This window comes from Sminthopsis crassicaudata, chromosome 4 (assembly GCF_048593235.1).
Source record: "Sminthopsis crassicaudata isolate SCR6 chromosome 4, ASM4859323v1, whole genome shotgun sequence".
NCBI classification, from domain to species: Eukaryota; Metazoa; Chordata; class Mammalia; order Dasyuromorphia; family Dasyuridae; genus Sminthopsis; species Sminthopsis crassicaudata.
The window spans coordinates 84,941,599-84,962,010 of NC_133620.1; the positions used below are offsets into that span (position 1 = coordinate 84,941,599).

The 20,412-nt window shown below is 32.9% G+C and overlaps 1 protein-coding gene across 5 annotated transcripts in view; it reads left to right on the forward strand.

The window, feature by feature from the left end:
• The window catches only part of RGS13 (regulator of G protein signaling 13), a 42,498-nt gene extending 23,057 nt beyond the window's left edge, over positions 1 to 19,441 (forward strand). For all 5 annotated transcript variants that reach the window (XM_074308620.1, XM_074308623.1, XM_074308621.1 and 2 more), the window contains 3 exons: positions 6,005 to 6,066; positions 12,394 to 12,560; positions 16,957 to 19,441. In XM_074308620.1, the coding sequence (XP_074164721.1) occupies positions 6,005 to 6,066; positions 12,394 to 12,560; positions 16,957 to 17,142 (415 nt within the window). In that variant the 3' untranslated portion in view covers positions 17,143 to 19,441. The remainder of the gene's footprint in view (positions 1 to 6,004; positions 6,067 to 12,393; positions 12,561 to 16,956) is intronic.
• The last annotated feature ends 971 nt before the right edge of the window (positions 19,442 to 20,412 follow it).

Genomic DNA, 20,412 nt, shown 5'->3' on the forward strand with positions numbered 1-20,412 from the left:
GGGCAAGTCATTTAACCCCAATTGCCTCAGCAAAAGAAACAAAAAAATCTAATTACCTACTTGCATAATCTGAGGCGGGGCACCAAAAATCTCTTAATATCTCCCCTCCCAAGCCAGCCTGTTGTTCTTTAAAATTAATGTGAATCTCACTTTGAGAGACTCATTTTTTTGAACATAAAATGTTGTGCCTCTAGGAGACCTTCCCTGGAAAAAATGAGCTATTTTTTAAGAAACTCTAAACCATTATTCAACCACTAACATAGATAAGCATATTAAACTAGCTAACCTTAAAGATCATCATTGAATTTTCAGACATTTATGAGCAGAGGAAAAGAATTTAGTTAGAGGTTGCTGATATTCCCCTCCTGAGGCCGTGTGGTCTAAAAGTATAAAATTGATACTTGCCAGCTGCGTGATCACAAATTAGTTATTTAAATTGTTAGCCTCAGTTTCCTCATCTGTAAAATGGAGACAGTGCCCATCATATCTACATCTGTTGTAAGAGCCAAATAAGATAATATAAATATAAAGTACTATGTAAATGCCAGTGATTATTATTTTTAGTGAGGATCAAGTCTAGAATCTAGAAACATCTCCAAAACCTTTTTCCCCCTTTCCTCTTGAGAGTATAATTGCTCTTTGAATACTCCTTCATTAATCAGGACTCATTATTTATCAGTGACCTTTAATAGATACCAAGCTATATGGCCAAATTTGGAGTCATCATCACCCGAATTCAAATCCTACCCTAAAACTTTAGTTATGAATGTGACCTTGAGCAAGTAACAGCCTCTTAGTTTTAATTTCTTCAACTATAAAATGAGGATAAAAATAATACCTACCTCCTAGAATCATTGTGAGAAAAAAAAGTGAGATAGTATTTATAAAATATTTTGGAAATCTTAAAATGCAATATAAACACAAAGTATTATTTTTGGAATAATTTGTGATGGCATTTTGTGTAACCATAATGCCTCTTTTTTCAGACAGGATTAGTAAACAAGTAAATCAAAGCAATGCTATAGATATATATTACCTATATTTCAGGGGGAAAAACATCTTTTTTTTAAAAGTATCTTATTTCATGAATATAGTTAATAACAGAGGGATTAGGAGTAGATAATAGTAAAGTAAAGTATATATGGAAGTGGTAGAATGAAAAGAAAGCATTTATTAAGGGTCCACTGTATTAGGTACTGTGCTAATCCCCTTACAAATATTATCCAAGATAAAGGTAGTGTTATTATTCCTGTTTTACATTTTTGGTCACCAAAGAATCAATTAATTTGCCTATGGTCACATAACTAATAAATGTCTAAGGCCAGATTTGAACTCAAGTTGTTTTGATTCCAGACCCTGCACTCTATTCACTATACCATCTACCAGCCTTTAATAGAAAATACTAATAGTAATAATAATAGCACCTAACTCCCGGGATTTCTTTGAGGATCAAATATAATATGTAAAGAAATTTGCAAATCTTTAAAAACTATATAAATTAGACTGTAAGCTCCCTGAAGCTCCTTTGTCCTCTTTTTGTATCTCAAGCCCTTAGCAAGATGTCTGACATATAGTAAATTCATTTTTTATTTTTTTCTTTATTTATTTGCCATATAGTTAATTCTTAATAAATACTCATTGATTTATTTGTTAAAATGATAACTACTAATATTATAGGGTACATTTGGATTAGAGAATGTGTCCAGGGGGAGTGCTAAAACCAAAGAAGAGTTTTTGGAGTACTTCTTAGGAAGGGAAGTTGAGACAGGACACTATGGAACAGTCAAAAAGGTCTCTATTAAGCAGCATCAAACTACAGAACAACTAGTGGAAAACTCTGAACAAACTCTACCACTTTGACTAGGATTGGTCCTGACTGGCAAGTCAATCCTGAGACATTCTCTGCAGAAGCTGACATGTAGTATAAGCATTGCTTTCTCATCAGAGCAGTCAAGGGTAATGACTTGACTTAAATTAACAGAATAAAATTAAATCTGGTCCAAGTGATAGGTATAGATGGGATAGGTAAGTACAAAATCTACAATGTCCTTGCACTTTCCAGTAAAGGGAAAGAGTTATATGGGAACTGTACTTCAGGTTTTAAAAAGAGAAAAAAATGAGTCAGATACCATTTCATGGAAATGTTTTTGAAACCAAACTAAACAGCAGTACTCTGTTAAGCCTCAGTAATGATGGAAACAGATAATCTGAATCTGGCAGGGTCCATCTGAATTTTTAGAGACAGACATTTGACCTTTTCAGGAGTCTAGATATATTTATCTCCATATCATACCTTAATGTTTACCTTTTGACAAACTTTCCTCCTAGGTATCAAATATCAGCCACTGCTGGTGGTTGTTCCTGGTATTCTTACATACTAAATTAACTAAGATAGGGGTGTTCCACTGGACATCTTGTTCCTGTCCAGGAATCTATTTTTCTCCATCTCTATGCCTGATTTCAAAAGCAAGGTTGCAGCAATAGATTTGAAAATAGATAAATTGTCAATTGTACAGTTATAATAATATACATTACATTATACAAGCATTACAAATAATTTACAAATATATAAATAACATTAAAATAATCACATCTATAGGTGTATAATTATTATAATCATTATTAGGGTTAAAGTCTAATTGTTCAAGACCTGCTAGAATCTGTTTGACCTTAGGCAAGATTTTCAAACCTCTCAATACCCAAGGAAACTCAAAATGTTCAAAAAGAGTCATAATTAAAGCTTTCCATGGATACATGGGATTTAAAAACTACTGGAAACCTTAGGAAAAATCTGACCCCACCCCAGTGCTTTACAGATGAAGGAAATAAAACTCAGAAAAATCAAATAACTTGTTCAACATCACATAGGTAATTGGTAGCAAAAACTACAGCTAAACATTTATATTCTTCCTATTCATTCTACCTTTACAATCCTTCCTTAAAGAAATTAATTCTGGTAAGAAACCTGCCAATTTCCCCAATTCATCCTGACCAAAGTCATCACAACAAAATTGTCAAAATCTCATATTTTGAATTACAATGGGTTCTTTGTTTATTTTTCTTGCTTAGTTGGCTGGGAAGACATTTCTTTCACAGTACAAGTAGAAGAAAAGTCAAAAGAAAAATGTTTGTGAAAATTAATTGTTTACATGTTTTTTTTTCATTTTAGAAACATTTATTTACACAAATGGATATGCTAATGGCATATAATACTAAAATATTTCAGAAGGCAAATTCCCTAAAGATTTTTTCTAGATATTATAAAGAACATAATTGTTAATTATTATTTAATTAATTAAGTGGCACTCTTGAAAAAAATGCAATAAATTAAAAAATAAGACTATATCACATACACACTATATAGGACATCCATTTCTAAGATTACATGCCCTTAACCAATGTTCTAGCAAAGCTTCATGCAAAGTAGAATGTCCCTAAATAAATGTAGATTCTAGTTTTCTTTGTTCAGTTAAGTGAATAGAGGCATGGGTCTAACTAAAATTATAAAGAATTTGCCTTCAGTATTCCTAGCGTACACATTTCTTAAGCTTTCCACAGTAGATGGCATTGTTTAAATCCCTTCACATATCCAATGCTTTGTCACAATCTCAATTCCTTACCTCCAATCAAAATAGAAAGGGTCTGAGCGTGGTCATTTACAACTTAATTTCATTTCAAATATACTCGAAAGATAACTTTGGTTCTGGTTATTTCTAGTTTCCTTTTTTCTCAATTATAGAATTATTAAATGAATGACTTAATCTCCCATTTAATGACATCATTATTAATAATAATAACAGTTTGCAAATAGTTTACAAATATCCTACAGATACCTCATTTAATTCTCACAACAATTCTAGCTACTATTATTATTCCCTTTTACATTTGAAAAAACTGAGGCAGACAAAAGCTAAATGACTTTCCCAGAATTACACAGCTAGTGACTAAGGGAAAATTTGAACTCAAGACTTCTTAACTCTAAATCTAACATGTTCTGAATGGTACCTTCTACCATCAAACGTGGAAGAGATTATTTCTGAGAAAGTGGGTGATGGGGGGCAGAGATTTCCTGTTAATCAAGCAATCCCATAAAATCTAAAAGGCAGGAATCTATTCCATTTCTCTTGAGTCTGATTTCTTTTTTTTTTTTTTTTTCATGCTACATGACTTCTTTGAGAAGAATCAGATTAAATTAACTTCAACATTCTTTCAGTCTCTAATATTCATCAAGACTACTGGCCATCCCAAAGAAGAATTAATTTTGGTGATTACTGGCATGAGTGAGAGGAAGGAGAAAACCATAAGAAACAGTTTCCCAGAAATATCTCCACTTCCTTAGTGAGAACAAGTGGTCACAAACAGGACTTGGGCTTTGGTTGATTGCAGAGACTAGATGATCTTGGAAGTCCCTTCCAATATAGAGCATGGTTATTTAACTGCAGAAAACAATTGGAAATAACACTGATGCTAACTCCAATTGATGGTCTCACAAATGAATACTGTTGATAAAACAAATGGAAAAGGAACTCAGGGCATTTTTTGTTGACAATGAGGCAGTAACATTTTGGGATAGGATATCTTGGAAGGATATCTTACAATGAGAGGCAGCTAAATGGTGCAGATGAGTATTGACTAAGACTAATTGTTACTCTAGACAAGTTACAGCTTCTCTCTTCCTCAGTTTCCTTATCTATAAAATTGGGATAATAATTGCACCTATTTCCCAGAATAGTTGTGAGGATAAAATTAGATAATTGTTAAATGCTTTGTAAACCTTAAATTGCTATATAAATGTTAGCTGTTATTGTTATTATTATTTTTGATAGAAAAAGACTATCATTAATATTAACAGATACAATGATAGTCTTGTTTTATTATTTTAATGAAATGAATTATTTTGTTATTTGATGGGAACTGAAATTAATTCAAGATTGCAAAGCACTGGGAGGCATTATATAAATAGTAGGCATTACATAAATATATATTTCCTTTCCCATCCACCTCACAAGATGATTTTGAGGATCATATTGGATGACTTTTATAAACAGGCTTTCAAATTTTAAAGTACTGTTTAAATAACTAACTATATCAAAATCACTAGATATTCCATCATATTCTTTTTAATACAATAATAGGATGTAGTGATTCAATTTAGAGATTTTTGTAGATGATATTCATGATATAAAGAGAGCCAAAATGTAAATAAAGTCACTAAAGAATAAGCTTCTATACAAGGGATAGTCATAATTCTATGTTGTTTCATTTGATACATATTTCCAAGATTTAGCCATTTTGCTTTTATTTCAAAAGCCTTACAAAGTCAATTTTTTGAGTTTGGGAAGGGATCCCAAAAGGTTGGGGCTCATAGACCTGTGTCACAAGGTGTCTCAAAAGAATCTGCAGGCTTAAACTCATATCCAAATAGGGGCAAAGTTTATTGTAATTGCCAGCTGAAGAGAGCTTAATTCAAAAAGAATTTAGCAAAGAACCAGAAGCAAGGAGATAAATTTATCTAGTTCTTCATGTTCTAGTTCACATGCTTATTTTATGGCCTAAAAGTAGAACTGAGGAGTGGTCTCAAGAATTGGTTATCATTGACCAGGAGATCTAGAACGATCCTAAAACTAGACGACTTTAGAATCATTGACAGACAAGATTGTCAGAACAATAGTATTCTAAGGTTAAATAGTCTTAGGATCACCAATGTATCTCCCCTAAAGTCTAAGGGAAGAAATATTATTATATTCCTAGGCCAGAAGACTTTTATAGTCATTGACAGACAGTTTGCCAGAACAATAGAACTCCAAGGTTGGGGGTGGGGGGAGACCTCAGAATCATAGATTCCAAAGCCAGAAGACTTTAGAATCACTAACAGATCGTTAGAACAGAAGTACTCAGAAATCAGGGGACTATAAAATTATTGTTGTCTCGCCTAGAAGCTATATTCCATCAACTATATTCCTAGAAGCTATATTCCATTCAACTTTCTTGTTTCTTTCCAAAGCCTTACTCTAGAAGAAGCATTCCAGTGGGCTGAGTCTTTTGAAAAACTTATGGCAACAAAATGTAAGTATTTTCAAATTTTATTTATTTTTAATTTAAATACAAAATTGAAAAAGAAGAAAAATTGTCATGTGCATAGCCAAACATAAGAGAAAATTCAAATTTTTGCTTCTTCGTAGGTTTTCCTTTGTTCTCTATTGTGCACTTTTTACTTTGTTCTTTTTCCCTTTCCTCTCCTCACCCCAAAAAAGAATACAATTAAGCATATATATATTCATATATACACATACATATATATCTATAATCAAGGATGTTTTATATCTGTGCTATGATAGTTACTTATCATCTCCATCTTTTATAATAAAAATACATATATATATATATACATATATATAATATGTAATACAATATAAATTAACCACCAATTTCCCTCTAGTAAAATATGTGTTTATACATGTTTATTCTATATGTATAAATATACATATATTTTAATAAAAAATAATGGTGTTAATTAAATTATCTTTTCCCATAGCTTTCCAGATAACAACTTCTAAGTGTTAAAAAAAAAAAAAATGCAAAAAACCCCAGTTTGTTGTGTCAACCACTACTATTTTCTCTGGTGTTAATTATGAAATTAGTCATCAAGAATATTTAGTATCCACATGAGTATATGTGCACAATTCCCTGGAAGAGTAGCATAAATAGTACTACTTACTGCAAAATCCCTTTCTAAAATTAGAATGAGACACCCAAAAAAGGATTCTAGCAACTTGCTGTTGTCAAGTATCTATGAAGAAAATGATCCCTTTTGTGATTTAACCCTGGCTGTGTGAAGAAACTCCCCACCCCCGTTCTAAATGTGTGTCTATAATTCTGACTCAAATAGCAATCTAATATTTTTGGATGCTCTTTGAACATGCTATTGCTGGAAGGGGAAGAAAAGAGTGAAAGAGCTAAAAACAAAATCAAAGCAGGAAATGGGAAACAAAGATGACATTTTGGCCATATATTTTCATGGTTCCTGAGGTCAAGGAAGAGGATGGAGAGTAAAGGAAGCTGCTAAGACAAAACCAGGGATCAAAAGCAAGAAACTCCATTGGCTTGAATGAAGATGATAATTGTTATGGGGTAATAAGGAAGAAATATGGGTGGTGTGGAATATATTAGTTGACCAGAGATAAGTAAGCTATATACAAAAGCCTTAAAACATAATCTTAAATATATAATGTTTCAGTCTCATTTCAATGACTTCTTGCCAAGTGGAGGCAATTCCTATTTCATGACTGTAAGTTTTCAAAAAATAAGGCAATGGAACACAATTTCTGGTAGAATCTGCCATGCTACAAAGACCAGAAGTTCAATCCCAAAAGCACAATATAGTCTTGCTTTCTGCTGCTGAGCCCAGGAAAGAGAGACTATCAACCTTAAGAGTTGCCCATTTTGTATGATGGATTGTTTGGCCATGGTAACCCACAAAAACAAAATTTACTAATCAATCATTTCAACCTTATAATTTCTGGTAGAATTTGCCATTCTACAAAGACCAGGAGTTCAGTCCAAAAAGCACAATATATTCTTGCTTTCTGCTGCTGAGCCTAGAAAAGAGAAACTATCAACACCAATAGTTGGCCATTTGGTGTGATGGATTGTTTGGCCATGGTAACCCATGAAAATAAAATTTACTAATCACTTCATTTAGATGATTTCAACCTTATAATATCCATATAAGGTAGGCAAGGCAGACTAGAATAGTAAATCATACACTGAACCTGGAATGAGAAAGGAGGATTCTGCTTGAGATGTTGACTATTTCTGTGATCTATGGGAGGTTATTTAATTTTTCTTAGGCTTAATTTTCCCACCTGCAAAATGGGTATAATAAAAACACCACTTCACAGGATGATTGTGAAGATCAAGTGAAATAGTCTATGTAAAACACTATGCAAATTGTAAAATTCTGACTGTTGTTCAATCATTTTTCAGTTGTGTCTGATTCTTTATTACCTTATTTGGGGTTTTCTTGGCAAAGATACTAGAGTAGTTTTCCATTTCCTCCTCCAGCTCATCTTACAGTTAAGAAAACTAAGACAAATAAGGTAAAACAACTGGCCTAATGTCTGAGACTAGATTTGAACTCAGTTTCCTGACTCTATCTGTCATAGCTAGCTATCCCTTATAGATCTGTAGTATATAAATATGGGATATGTCCATTTCACCAATGAGAAAGGGAAAATTCAGAAGATTGAATGACAATGGGTAAAATCACACAGCCAAGAAAGTGATAGAGCAGGTACTAGAACTGAGTTCTTCCAAATCCAAGTTCAAAACCCTATCTATTATATCATGATGCTTTATTTCAAAGTAAGAATAAGTACTGGGGGAATGGATGTGGTTCAGTAGTCTCAGAAAAGAGAATTCAAGGAATTTGCTATGAGTGCAAAATGAAAGAATTACAACTATTAAGTGCCGATCTTTGATTCACTGTAGTCTTCATTCAAGCATAAAGCCTAAAGTGTTCAAAAAGTACCTTGCTTCCCCCTTAGAGGAAGGGCTGTGAAAAAGGGTTCTAGTTTGGGGTGGGAATAGGGTATGCAAAGGAGAAATGAAATGATGCAAGAAAACGGAAAAAGACTGAGACAAACTGTATTCAACATATAATCTGTGTATCTAAAATTTCTTTCCCATATTATATGTGAGCAGCAACTTCATTATTAACATTGGATTTCTAACCTTTTTTTGTGTCATGGACCTTTGGCAATCTGATTGCTCTGGAATCCATCTAAGAAAATAAATTAATGCATAAGAAACAATACATAGGATGAGAAAGGAAACCAATTATCTTGAAATGCAATTATCAATTTTCTTTTAAATTAATAGATTCCATGCTAAAAATCCTTAAGGATAAGCAGTGGATGCTGAAGTCAAAGTTTAATCCTCAGCTCTGGCTTTTACTAACTATGTAATGCTTGGCAAGTCAATTAACCTCTCAGGGTCCACAGATAATCTCCAAATTATGTTATAGAAAAGTTGCCATCTGAATTGGTAGAGACAGTTTCTTCAGTGGTAGTTCTTTAAACTATTGGTGGCTAGTTTAAATATAAATGGTATACTTCTGTTAGTACAAATACACATGCATATACACTTATTTATTTACTGTCAATTATGTGCCAGGAACTATACTGAAGTACTAGGAGTTCAAAAACAAACATGAAATAATTTCTATCTTCTATTAACTCAGCATTTGCATCTGAAAGCTATTCTTCATTTTCATAATCTAGTATTTTAAATATCTAGAATATTAATGCCTTGAAAATGAGGAAAGCAAAAACTTTAAAATTTTTTTTGTTCTTATAAACTCATTGAAGGCAGGAATTGATTTTTATTTTTTAATTGTATTTCAAGTCTATAGAACAGTACCTTGAGCATATAAAAATTGTTTGAATTGAGTTAAAAAATACATTAATTTAAGGTATCATTATTAATGAAAGATTTTGCTGTTGCTTTTTTGAACTAAGTTCTTCTATCCAAATTATAGATTCTTGCTTGGGTGAGTTAGACGACTGAGAATACAAGGAGGTAGCTCTCAGGGAACAGTCCTCTTCTGACTAGAGTAGACGAGATGTTGTGAATAGATTTACAAAAAGAAATTTGGATGTTTAGTTAAGTCTGAAGTATAGTTGTCAAGGATGATTAGGAGCTATAAGATGGAATGCTTTGTGTGGAAAACATACCAAAGAGCAGCTTGGCTGGACCATAGAATACATTCAGGAAGGTGATGAACAAAGTGTCTGGAAAAGTAAACTGAAGTCAGATTTTTTTTTTTTTTTTTTCTTTAGTTTTAAATACCAAATAAAGAAGTTTGTATTTTAGCTTTAAAACAATAGAAAGTCCCTGGAGTTTTTTGATTAGTGGAGTTAGATAGTCAGAACATTATCTGGGGAATTAATTTAGGTTACCAAAATGGTACTGAGGCTGAGGTTTCTAAATAAAGGTGTATTACCTTGCCCAATATCATTAAAAGCATTATGACTGTACCCAATGTTAAATCCTGAGAATCTTGCCTAGACTCTAGGTGGAGTCTTGATTTCTTGCTTTGCCCTTCTCACTTGCCAACTCAGTCCTCCATCTCAGCGACTCTGTTTCTGTTCTACTCAGCTTAAAGCTTGATGGTCACCTACAATATTGTGTTGCCGAACCAGGTTTTCATGGGAATAATTAATAACATTCTGCCTGTAGAACAAGTAGTTCAAAAAATTACAGAGGATAAATAAATGTATTCCTGACTGGCAAAGAAACTGGTCTAGAAGGTAAGATATCATAGGCTAGAAGTAACAACATACTAAATTCAATGTCCTAGAAGAAGATGGGGCAGCTATCTTACCCAGTGGGTAGAGCACTAGGACTGAAGTCAGGAAGATCTAAGTTCAAATACACTGTTAGATATTTACTATCTGTGTGACCCTGAGTAAATCACCTAACTCTATTTGCCTCAATTTCTATATTTGTAAAATGACCTGGAGAAAAGAAAAATGCAGACCACTGCAAGAAATGTGGTCACAAAGAGTTGTCTACAGCTGAAATGACTGAATAACAAAGGAAAGGGGAAATCAAAGAAATTTATCACAAAGATAATTTAGGAAAGGGAAACCATGACAAAATGTAGGAATTAGAGGGTGAGGGGAATAAAAGAAAGAATTTAAAAAATCAGAAGAAGCCTGGAAATGATTAAGAAATACTGAAAAATAGAAAAAAAGTGCAACAAGATAATAACTCATAGGTCCTTAAAAAATTCCATCATATAAGTAATTGGTCAAAGAGATCATTGTGGAAAATAAAGGCTAGTCCAAATAAAGAAAACTGGGAAACCCATAAAGTTTAGAAAGATTTGCTAGGAAAAGGCAAGGCAAAAATAATTTTGAGGTACAGGGTGCAAGGGGTTCTAAAAATACATTTTTCAGATATTGTCAAAGAAGTAGGCTCCCATATGATTGCTCAGGGCTCTCAAAGACTGAAGAGCAGCACTCACAATTAGTAATCAAAAGAAGATACCTAGCACACTGAAAAAAATTCTTCACCTTGGTCTTTACTCAATAGAATACTGGGGAGAACCCACTCTCACTCTCAAATTTTACCCAGAATTGATCTGGTGGATTGTTGTTATTGTTTGTCCATCATTCTTGAAGAGGACCATGACCTCAGGGAAGGGCTGCCATGATGCACTAGTGAGTTGACTTTAATTAAAAGAGGGCTGGGCAAGGTCACCTGCTTCACTTTTCCCTCCAGAGCCATTGAAAACCAGTGGCCAGATGTAGATCAGGACAACTGGAGAGGGCCCTGGATGCAATGGGAAATCTCAGAATTTTTAAGCTAAGGTCTTCAACAGATCTCAGTCGCTTCCTCCCTCCCTCCCTCCCTTCCTTCCTTCCTTCCTTCCTTCCTTCCTTCCTTCCTTCCTTCCTTCCTTCCTTCCTTCCTTCCTTTTTTCTTTCCTTCCCTTTACTTCCCTTTCCTTTGATTCCCTTCTCTTTTCCCTTTCTCTTTCCTTCCCTTCTCCCTTCCCTTCTCTTTCCTTTTTCCTTCTCCCTTCCCTTCCCTCCCCACTTCCTTTCCCTTTCTTTATGCTTCCTTTCTTTTTTCCCTTCCCTTCCTTTTCCTTTTTCCTTCCCTTCCTATTCCCCTTCCCTTTCCCCTTCTGTAGAGAGTCACCTGTTTACCTGTCTTTTCTGGTTCTAAAAATAATGTTCCCTATATTTTAGATCAGACTCCATCTCTGATATATTAATCAATGCCCAGTTTAACACCAGAAGGTTGACATGTCACTATATATTTGGGGCTTTCATTAGCTTTAATCTTCCAGTTTACTTCGACACCCCAAACTCTAATTTACAATTCGCATTTTACTTTATTCAATACAAAAATCAAAATGAAATAGCCTCTGCTTATATGCTTATATGCTATTAGAAGGAAACAACATATCTATAAATAGATATTAAATGAATACAAAACAAATATGAAATTTGGGAGGTTAAAGGAAGGGAGGGCTGCTAACAAGAAAGAAAAGCAACTCAGTGTTGGTCTGATTTTTCATTGCTTTATTGCTTCACTATGCTGATCTAGCTTGACTCCTACATCTACACTTTGCTACCCATGTGTTTGACCTAATCCAAGACCTAAAGCTTCCTTACAAGACACACAAAATGTATTTGGGGTGTCCCAGATGAAAGACCCTCCATAGATAATAGCAATATCAATTTATATTTCAAAACTATAAAATATTTATTCTTGAGTTCAGAACTTTGATTCAAACTATTAATTCAATTTTTATTCAATATTTTTTCAATTTTGTTCCTTAATGTTGATACATGGAAAATATTTATCGATTACTTTTAGATGGTCCAATAATCTATGCAGCATACTTAAAAATGGAACACAGTGAGGAGAATATGAAATTCTGGCTGGCATGTGAGACATACAAAAAAAGTGCATCACGATTTGTCAGAATCTCTAAGGCCAAGAAGCTTTACAAGACTTATATTCAACCTCAATCCCCTAGAGAGGTAAATATCATGCTTAGCAATAATAATCACATGTGTAATATTCTCAGTATATGAATAATTAAAGATATATAAATAATACAATGATAACTGAAATTATTGCAAGAATATATATTTATGCCTCTAAAAAGGAAAGATGGTTGGTGTGTAAAGATTCTCAAGTAATTGATTCTTTTCTTCTGATATTTTTTAAAAAACAAAATACATTTGTAAATACTACAAGAAAGAACTTAACTTATGAAAAATAAGACTTTTGATTACTTTTATTCTCTGAGATACTATGTGGATACAGCATAACAAAGAAGGAAAAGCATCTGAAAATCAAGAAACCTGGATTCTGATTCTGTCATTAATTATCTTTATGCATTTGATTTAAGAAAAACAACAAAAATTCTCCCTGACAATTAGAATTATCCTGAAATTGGGCTACCTGGGGAAATAGTAGGGTGTCTTTTGAAGATATTTAAACAAAAGTTAGATATATTGTAAAGAGAAATCTCTTTTCATATAAGATTTGATCTATAGAGTCTCTTCCAACTCTGAAGTTCCTTAATTCTATGACACCAGGTCTTTATATCCATTTCTCATCTGCAAAATGAAAAGATAAATAGCATTCCATACATTATTGCATAATTTTTGTGAAACCAAAATTAGGGTGTGGATGTGGAAATACTTTTGAAAAGTGTGTATGTAGCTCTACATGCATAGAGCTCTATGCATGTACAGATGTCAAATAGCATTGTATCATTCCAAAACTGCAACCCCTCAAATGATTACATCTACTATAATTAATGTGATGACTTTACTATGAAGTATGAGGCTATTTAAGCAATCATTATGTTATATTTTAATTCTATGCTAAAAAACACTTATTAATTACATGCTATATTCAGAACTCTCTGCCTAATGCAGATAGTGATACAAAATGTAAATAAGATTTAGTTAATGAATAAATTATAGAACCTACAATTTAGTGGATGAACATGACACCCACAAAAATATTTACAAGGGGAAATAATGTGATAGGTGTGTTAAAGAGATGTGAACAAAGTGATAATATAGCATAGTTTTGTGAAGATGTGGGATTGACTAGATTTATTCATACAGAATATGCATAATTTAGCAGAAGTATGAAAGATGGATTAGATAGAGAATAAATAGAGTCAGGAAATCCTGTTGATAGACCATTAGAATAGTCCAAATAGGTGGCAATGAAGGCCTGCATAACACCATCTTTATGCAATAGAGTAAGAAAATGATTCATAAGACATTGAAGACACTTTAAATAGAACTTAAAAATAATTGAAAATGAAAGGTAAGAGTCAAGAATGAGTCAGTGGCAATATCAAGATTTTGAACATAAGCAATAACACAGATGGTAGATTAAAAAGTATAGTCAAAATGAGAAATAGATTTTAGGAAAAAGGTTGAAAACACAATTTTTGAAATGTTGAGTGTAGGTGTGAGGCAGGGATTGTGTGTTAACAAGGTAGTGGTCCCAAAATGGCTGAAGAGCGGCATGGTAAGCCCTGTGAAAGCTATATGAGAAATTTTTACTAGGGAAAAACCCAGAGCCCAGGGCAGAAGCAATAGTGCTGGTCAAGGAAAAGGCAATAGCAAAGGGTGGGGGTGAACATAAAAGATGGCTCAAAAATAAGAAACTAAAGATGAAATTCTAGGTATGAGAAATGAAAAGGGTAATTTTGACTAAACTATAGAGTATAAATAGGGGAATAAAGTATAATGAGGCTGAAAATTTAGATTGGATGTAATTGAGAGGTTTAAAAAGCCCAATAGAATAATTTACATTTTTTTCTGGTAATCAGTGGAATTTATTAAATACTGGCTGACATGGTCAGATCTGTGCTTAAGAAAAATCACTTTAGCTACTGTATGGAAAATGAATGAGAATGTAGAGAAAATGGAATCAGACCAGTTAGAAACCTAATGCAATAAACCAAGTGAGAAGTAATGAAAGCAAATACCAAAGAGATACCTATATGAGTAGAAAGAAGGGGTCATGTAAGAAATGAATTCTGTGGATAGACAAAGCAAGACTTGGCAATTGATCAGTTGATGAATGGGTGCAAAAAGGGGGAGAAAAACAAGACATCAGTGTTAAGAACCCAGGAGAATAGAAGAATTATGGTACTTTGGACAGAAATAAGAAAGTGCAATAAAGGAGTGGATTTGGGAGGAAAATATAATATATTATATTTTGGACATATTTAAGCTATCTTTTAAAATATCCATTTGGAAATTTATAATAAGCAGTCATTTATGTCCAAGATATTGACACAGGATAAATAAAATTTATATAACTTTTATATAAATTTATTTAATAAATTTATTCATTATTTATAAGCTATTTATAAATTTATATAATTTATGAGCCATACAGATGAGAATTAAACCCATGCATGTTCAAATTAACATGAAAGGGGAGAGAAAAAGAGAGACAGAGACAGGGAGAGAGAGAGACAGAGAGAGAAGTAGGGAGAGAGGCAGAGATAGAAAGACAGAGAGAGAAAGTTTAAAATTAAAAATGGAAGAGAAGAAAGACAAGGACAAAGACTTTGAGTTATCTCCACAATTAAGGGTTGTGAGATCCAGCAACAGAGAGTGAGAAGGAATGGTCAGGCCAGTAGGAGGAAAACCAGGAGGCAGTAGTGTCATGACAACCCCTAGAGGAGTATCCAGAAATAGAAGGTAATCAAAGTATTAAATGCAGCATAGAGGTCAAATTGGCTGAGGAAAGAATATCAGATTTGACAAAGAGAGTATTGAAGTATCTAAAAAGATTAGAATCCAATGAATTGTATGTGTTATCACTAAATCCAAGAGAGGAAAGAGTTTCCATTTGAAAGGGTGGGTTGAGTCTCTAAGATATCAATGTAAATGAATATTGCAATTCATTTAATTTAATGATTAGGATATTATTGGTAACTGTGGAGAGTCATTTTAGTAGAGTGTTGAAAGGGTTGAAGAGATTAGTATTGATAAAGTAAACCAAGTTATTGGTATAGACAACTTTTTAAAGAAGTTTGGCAGAGAAAGGAGGAATGACAGGATGGTTGAACTTGAGGTCAGAATTAAAAACACATATTTAGGAATTACCTAATTAGATGTGACCATCAAAGCCATGGAAATGAATGAGATTGTCTAGGTAGGAAGTATAAAGACGGAACACACCCTAAGAACCTTTAATTCAAGTATCCAGAATTTTAATAATGTATTTTAACTGGGTTCAAGATTTTCATAGATGGGAAAATTAAAGCTTTAAAAGAAGTGTACAAATAAGGTATGAAAACTCAGGCCTTCTGGCTTTTGGTCCACACCACTTTAAAAAGTCTCTTGCTGCTTCACTAACTGCACAAAGATGAAGATACAAAAAGGTGGTGGATTGATCTAAGCTAATAGATTAGGTAGCTAAAACAGTGAATTTTGAATTGCAGTGCCTAGTAAGATCCAATTTTGGTACTTGATTTTGGAAAGACCATTTCTTGGTCTTAGTTTTCTCATTTGTAAAAATGAAGGGATCAGAACAGATCAGAACAGAATCAGATCTTCAATATGTATTCAAGCTATAAAACCATAAGGTTCTGTCACTTTGCCAGTCTTTAAGACGCTGGAATCTATTGCCCACTTAAATTTAAAATTAGCAAGTCATGAGGAAAATCCTAAAGGTACTACTCTCTTTTCATATCTATTTTTAAAAGCATTGAAGGGTGGGAATGGGGTGCAACATCAAATGTGAGGGGATTCACAGGAGTCCTATATGATGAATAGAGGATGTGGTACAGAAGTTCCTATTGAAAAGGGTCAAGGATTGAGAATAGAATGTGGAAATTGTAACCCTCCACAGAACCCAACTTTGTTGACTAATAACCCAAAAGCCTCAAGTGGAAAATGTATAGTTCACTAAAGCCACTTCCTTCATCCCCCTTCCCCACTCTCCTCATTCTTTTCTCAATTTGGGACATACTCTTTGTAATGAGCTTGTTTGCTAATATTCAGGAAAAGAGCCTATTAGCATTACTATAAGATCATTCATTACCCCTTTCCTTAAGGATCCTTTATCTCAACATTTCCCTATTTTTCACATCAAAGTTTAAAAAAAAAAACAAACCTACTTTTTCTTTTTTTTCTTTTTTTTTTATTTTCTTTGTTCTAATATTTGTGGGTGTTTTTTTTTTCTAGTGTGAGCATGGTAATCTACAAGAAAAAAGAAAGAAAGAAAGAAAAAAACAGAAAAGTAAAAGAAAAGAAAGAAAATAAACATTGTCTCTTCTAATTTGTTTTGGTACCTAAGAAATTATATTGGGGAAAATATTATAAAGTTTTAATTTACCCATGTTTGGGCACATTTTATTAACCTTCATGTCATTTAATTTTTCAGATTAATATTGACAGCCCCACCAGAGAAGCCATCATTAAAAACATTCAAGAACCCACCCAGAATTGTTTTGATGAAGCTCAAAAAATTGTATACATGCATATGGAGAGAGATTCCTACCCCAGATTCCTAAGGTCAGAATTATACCAAAACCTCATCGAAAGTCTGCAGTTGGACAGTCACACCTGAAAAGCAAAATGCCATTTCAGAAACTGAATATGATAAATAGAAAGCATTTTCTTTGTTCTGTTAATACCCTCTATACAACAAAATTAACAGAAGAAAGTGAGTAAAGAATGAATTTGTAGCTTCCAAATAGGCAATCTGCAAACTTTAGAAATAAAAGACAAAATCCAGTGTGATGTTATTATCATATCAAATGGGTTATAAAACAGAGAAAATCATGTACCTACCTCCCAGGGATGTTGTAAAGATAAAATAAGATTTTTGTAAAGTACTTTGCAAACCCTTAAGTATTATATAAATGCTAGCTAATAAGTGTGATTTAATAATTTATATTTAAGGCAGATGTTAGAATTATTTCCATAACACCAACATTAAAGAGATTCTACTAGAGTGACTAAATCTAAGCTTTTCAAATTAATCTACTGATCATTTTCCTGGAACACACACACTCTCTCTCTCTCTTTAGGACTTCAAAAGTTGTACTTAGATGAAGACTAGCTCTAAAGTAAATTATGTACTATAAAGAAAATATTCTTTAATACATTTGCATAATGAAATACATCAGTAAAAACCAAGCACAAATTAAAGCCTTAGTAATAATAACAAAGGTGTGGTTTTAGAAACTATGTTACTTGAGTAGTGTCTCATGTATGTGCTACTTTACATGCATACTTTTCCATTGCTTTGTAGCTTACTAAACTTCAACCATTGGTACATTGTTTACACAGCATGTACAAAATGTATTATGTTTCCTAGTTGCATAACTGAGGGATTTTTTTCTATTTATACTGGAGTACATTTTAAATATGAAAAATATGTCCTATTTCTGGAATTTTTAAAAAATAATGATATGACTGTATCAGGCCAGACTCTGATATATGAATGGTTCTCTGACTTTATTGATATAAATAGGGCCTCCTCCTCTCCCTCTTTCCTCTAGACAGGCTATATTGCTTCCATCCCAAAGCTCACCCCATGTAATTATTATCCTATTTTTTTTATAACATACAGATAGATAAATTAAACAATATTCTAATGACCTTTGCCTGTATATTTTAGTATCTTGTGGATCACAGTAGCCATTAAATAGATATATAGATCTGCCAAAATCATGAATTTACATTGTTTTCTGTTTATATGAAAGAAGAAAGAAATAGATTTTGGCACAAATTAAGATTTACATATCACACCAATCAGAAACATACATCACTCTTCCCTTAGTGCCAATCACATGGGAAGATGTGAGAAATATAGCACATCTATGTGAGATTACTTCCCTGGAACAATCACAGATATTAAAAGAACACTTCGTCCAGCACTATCTTTTTGCAAAGTTTAGTTCAAAAAGCATTTATAAAGTATCCATGACGTACAAGACATTAGCCTAGGTATAAGGCATACCACAATAAAGATTAGTTCCTTCCTTCCATCAACTTTTACTCTATCAGTGGACAGGTGGAAGTGATATTTTTCAATGTATTAATGGTAACCTATTGGTGAGGAGAAGACTTGTGACTCTTTAAATCACACCAGTAGGTTACTATTTTTTATACACAGTAAGCATTTAATAAATATATCTAGAATTGAAATTGATTCATATTTAATTTCATTAATCTACTAATAATAACTATTGATATTTATAGAGAAATTCTGTGAAATACATGTTATAGATATTATTATCCCCAGTTTAGAGATGAGTAACATGAGACTCAGGGAAGTAATTATTGGCCAAAGTCACATAGCTGATAAGTAGTGGTGGAGTTAAAATTTTGAATCCAAGTGTTCTTGTTTCCATGCCCAGAAAGCTTTTTACTAAATTATACTGCCTTTCCATACTCCTGAAGAATTCATATTTTGAAGGACTATTTAAATATATATATATCATTTATTTTCCTTCCTGGGGTCATTTTTAAATATTCTTATTTTAATTTGGTAAAATGCTTCCCAAAGGTCTTGATGCTACTAATAAGAAGTGAATCCTTCTTTAAGTTCAAGGGGGTACATCAGCTCTTTTAGGTCACTAGGTCACATATCTTGAAGTATTTGAAAAAATCAATACCTGGAAAGATTAATTCACTTTCAAACAGAAACTTCTTTTAAATGATCAATCAGATCCAAGATTTCCAATATGTATATTAAGGTTCATATTACCCAATGTTTTGAATGAATAATGTTTTCTCCTACTTAAAAATAAATAATAATAAATTACAACAATAATAGAAATCATAACCCCTGATTTGCTAATCAGAACATATCCTACCTCTACATCTGAGACTAGGAAGATCCAAAATAAAATATAAAATGAAATCACTCATTTAATGGAACATATTTGTTGCACTAAGAAGTTTTGAAATTCTTAGCCATGTAGAAATTCAGAACAAGAAAGGACTTTTCCTTATGGGAGCATTATTATATCCAATATCTCATTTTATAGAAAAAGAAACTGAGGCCCAGAGAAGTTAAACTATTTGCTAGAATCACACAACTAGTAAATTTCTGAGGGTAACTTAAGTCACCATAATTCCAAGTCCAGCATTCTATTCACAATGTTACCTCATTGCTTAGTAAATCAACTTATGCTATAAAGGTGCCTTGGTATATCCATTATATTTGACATTACAGGATTTTGGCTATATTTTTTACTAGCTATGTGATTTAAAATTAGTCATTTTTATATCTCTGGGCCTCAGTTTCATTAACCATTAATGGGTCTAATAATCCCTACACCTAAAGGTGGCAGACCATAACTCTTCTTCTCAAATTTGGACTCACAGTTTTGAAAGTCTGAAAACGCAATTTTTTTTTTTTTGGGGGGGGGGGGTTGATGCTGCTTTTGATTGTTTTTTTGTTTGTTTTTTCCAATTCTCTCAGGGATGACCTAGAGAACAGAATCATGCTAACCAAATTAAGAATATTTTAACTCACAGTGGATTAAAGGATTTGTCCTCTTATGATAAACAATCATAAGAGCTAGCATTTAATAGTATTTCAGATTTGCAAAGCTCTTTATAAACATTACCTCATTTTAACCTCTCAACAGCCCTGAAAGGTAGGTGCTATTATTACCCCTATCTTACAGATATTTGACCAGGATCACATAGCTAGTGATCTGAGGTGAGATTGAATTCTAGTTTTCCTGACTCTAGGACTCTCCTTATGTAGGTGCTTCTCCCAAAGATGTCTGCCACTATCATGGAAGGTGTATATAATTAAGTCCAAATAAAGCCAGATTTCCTATAAATAATAACCTTTGTTGATAACATAGTATTCATT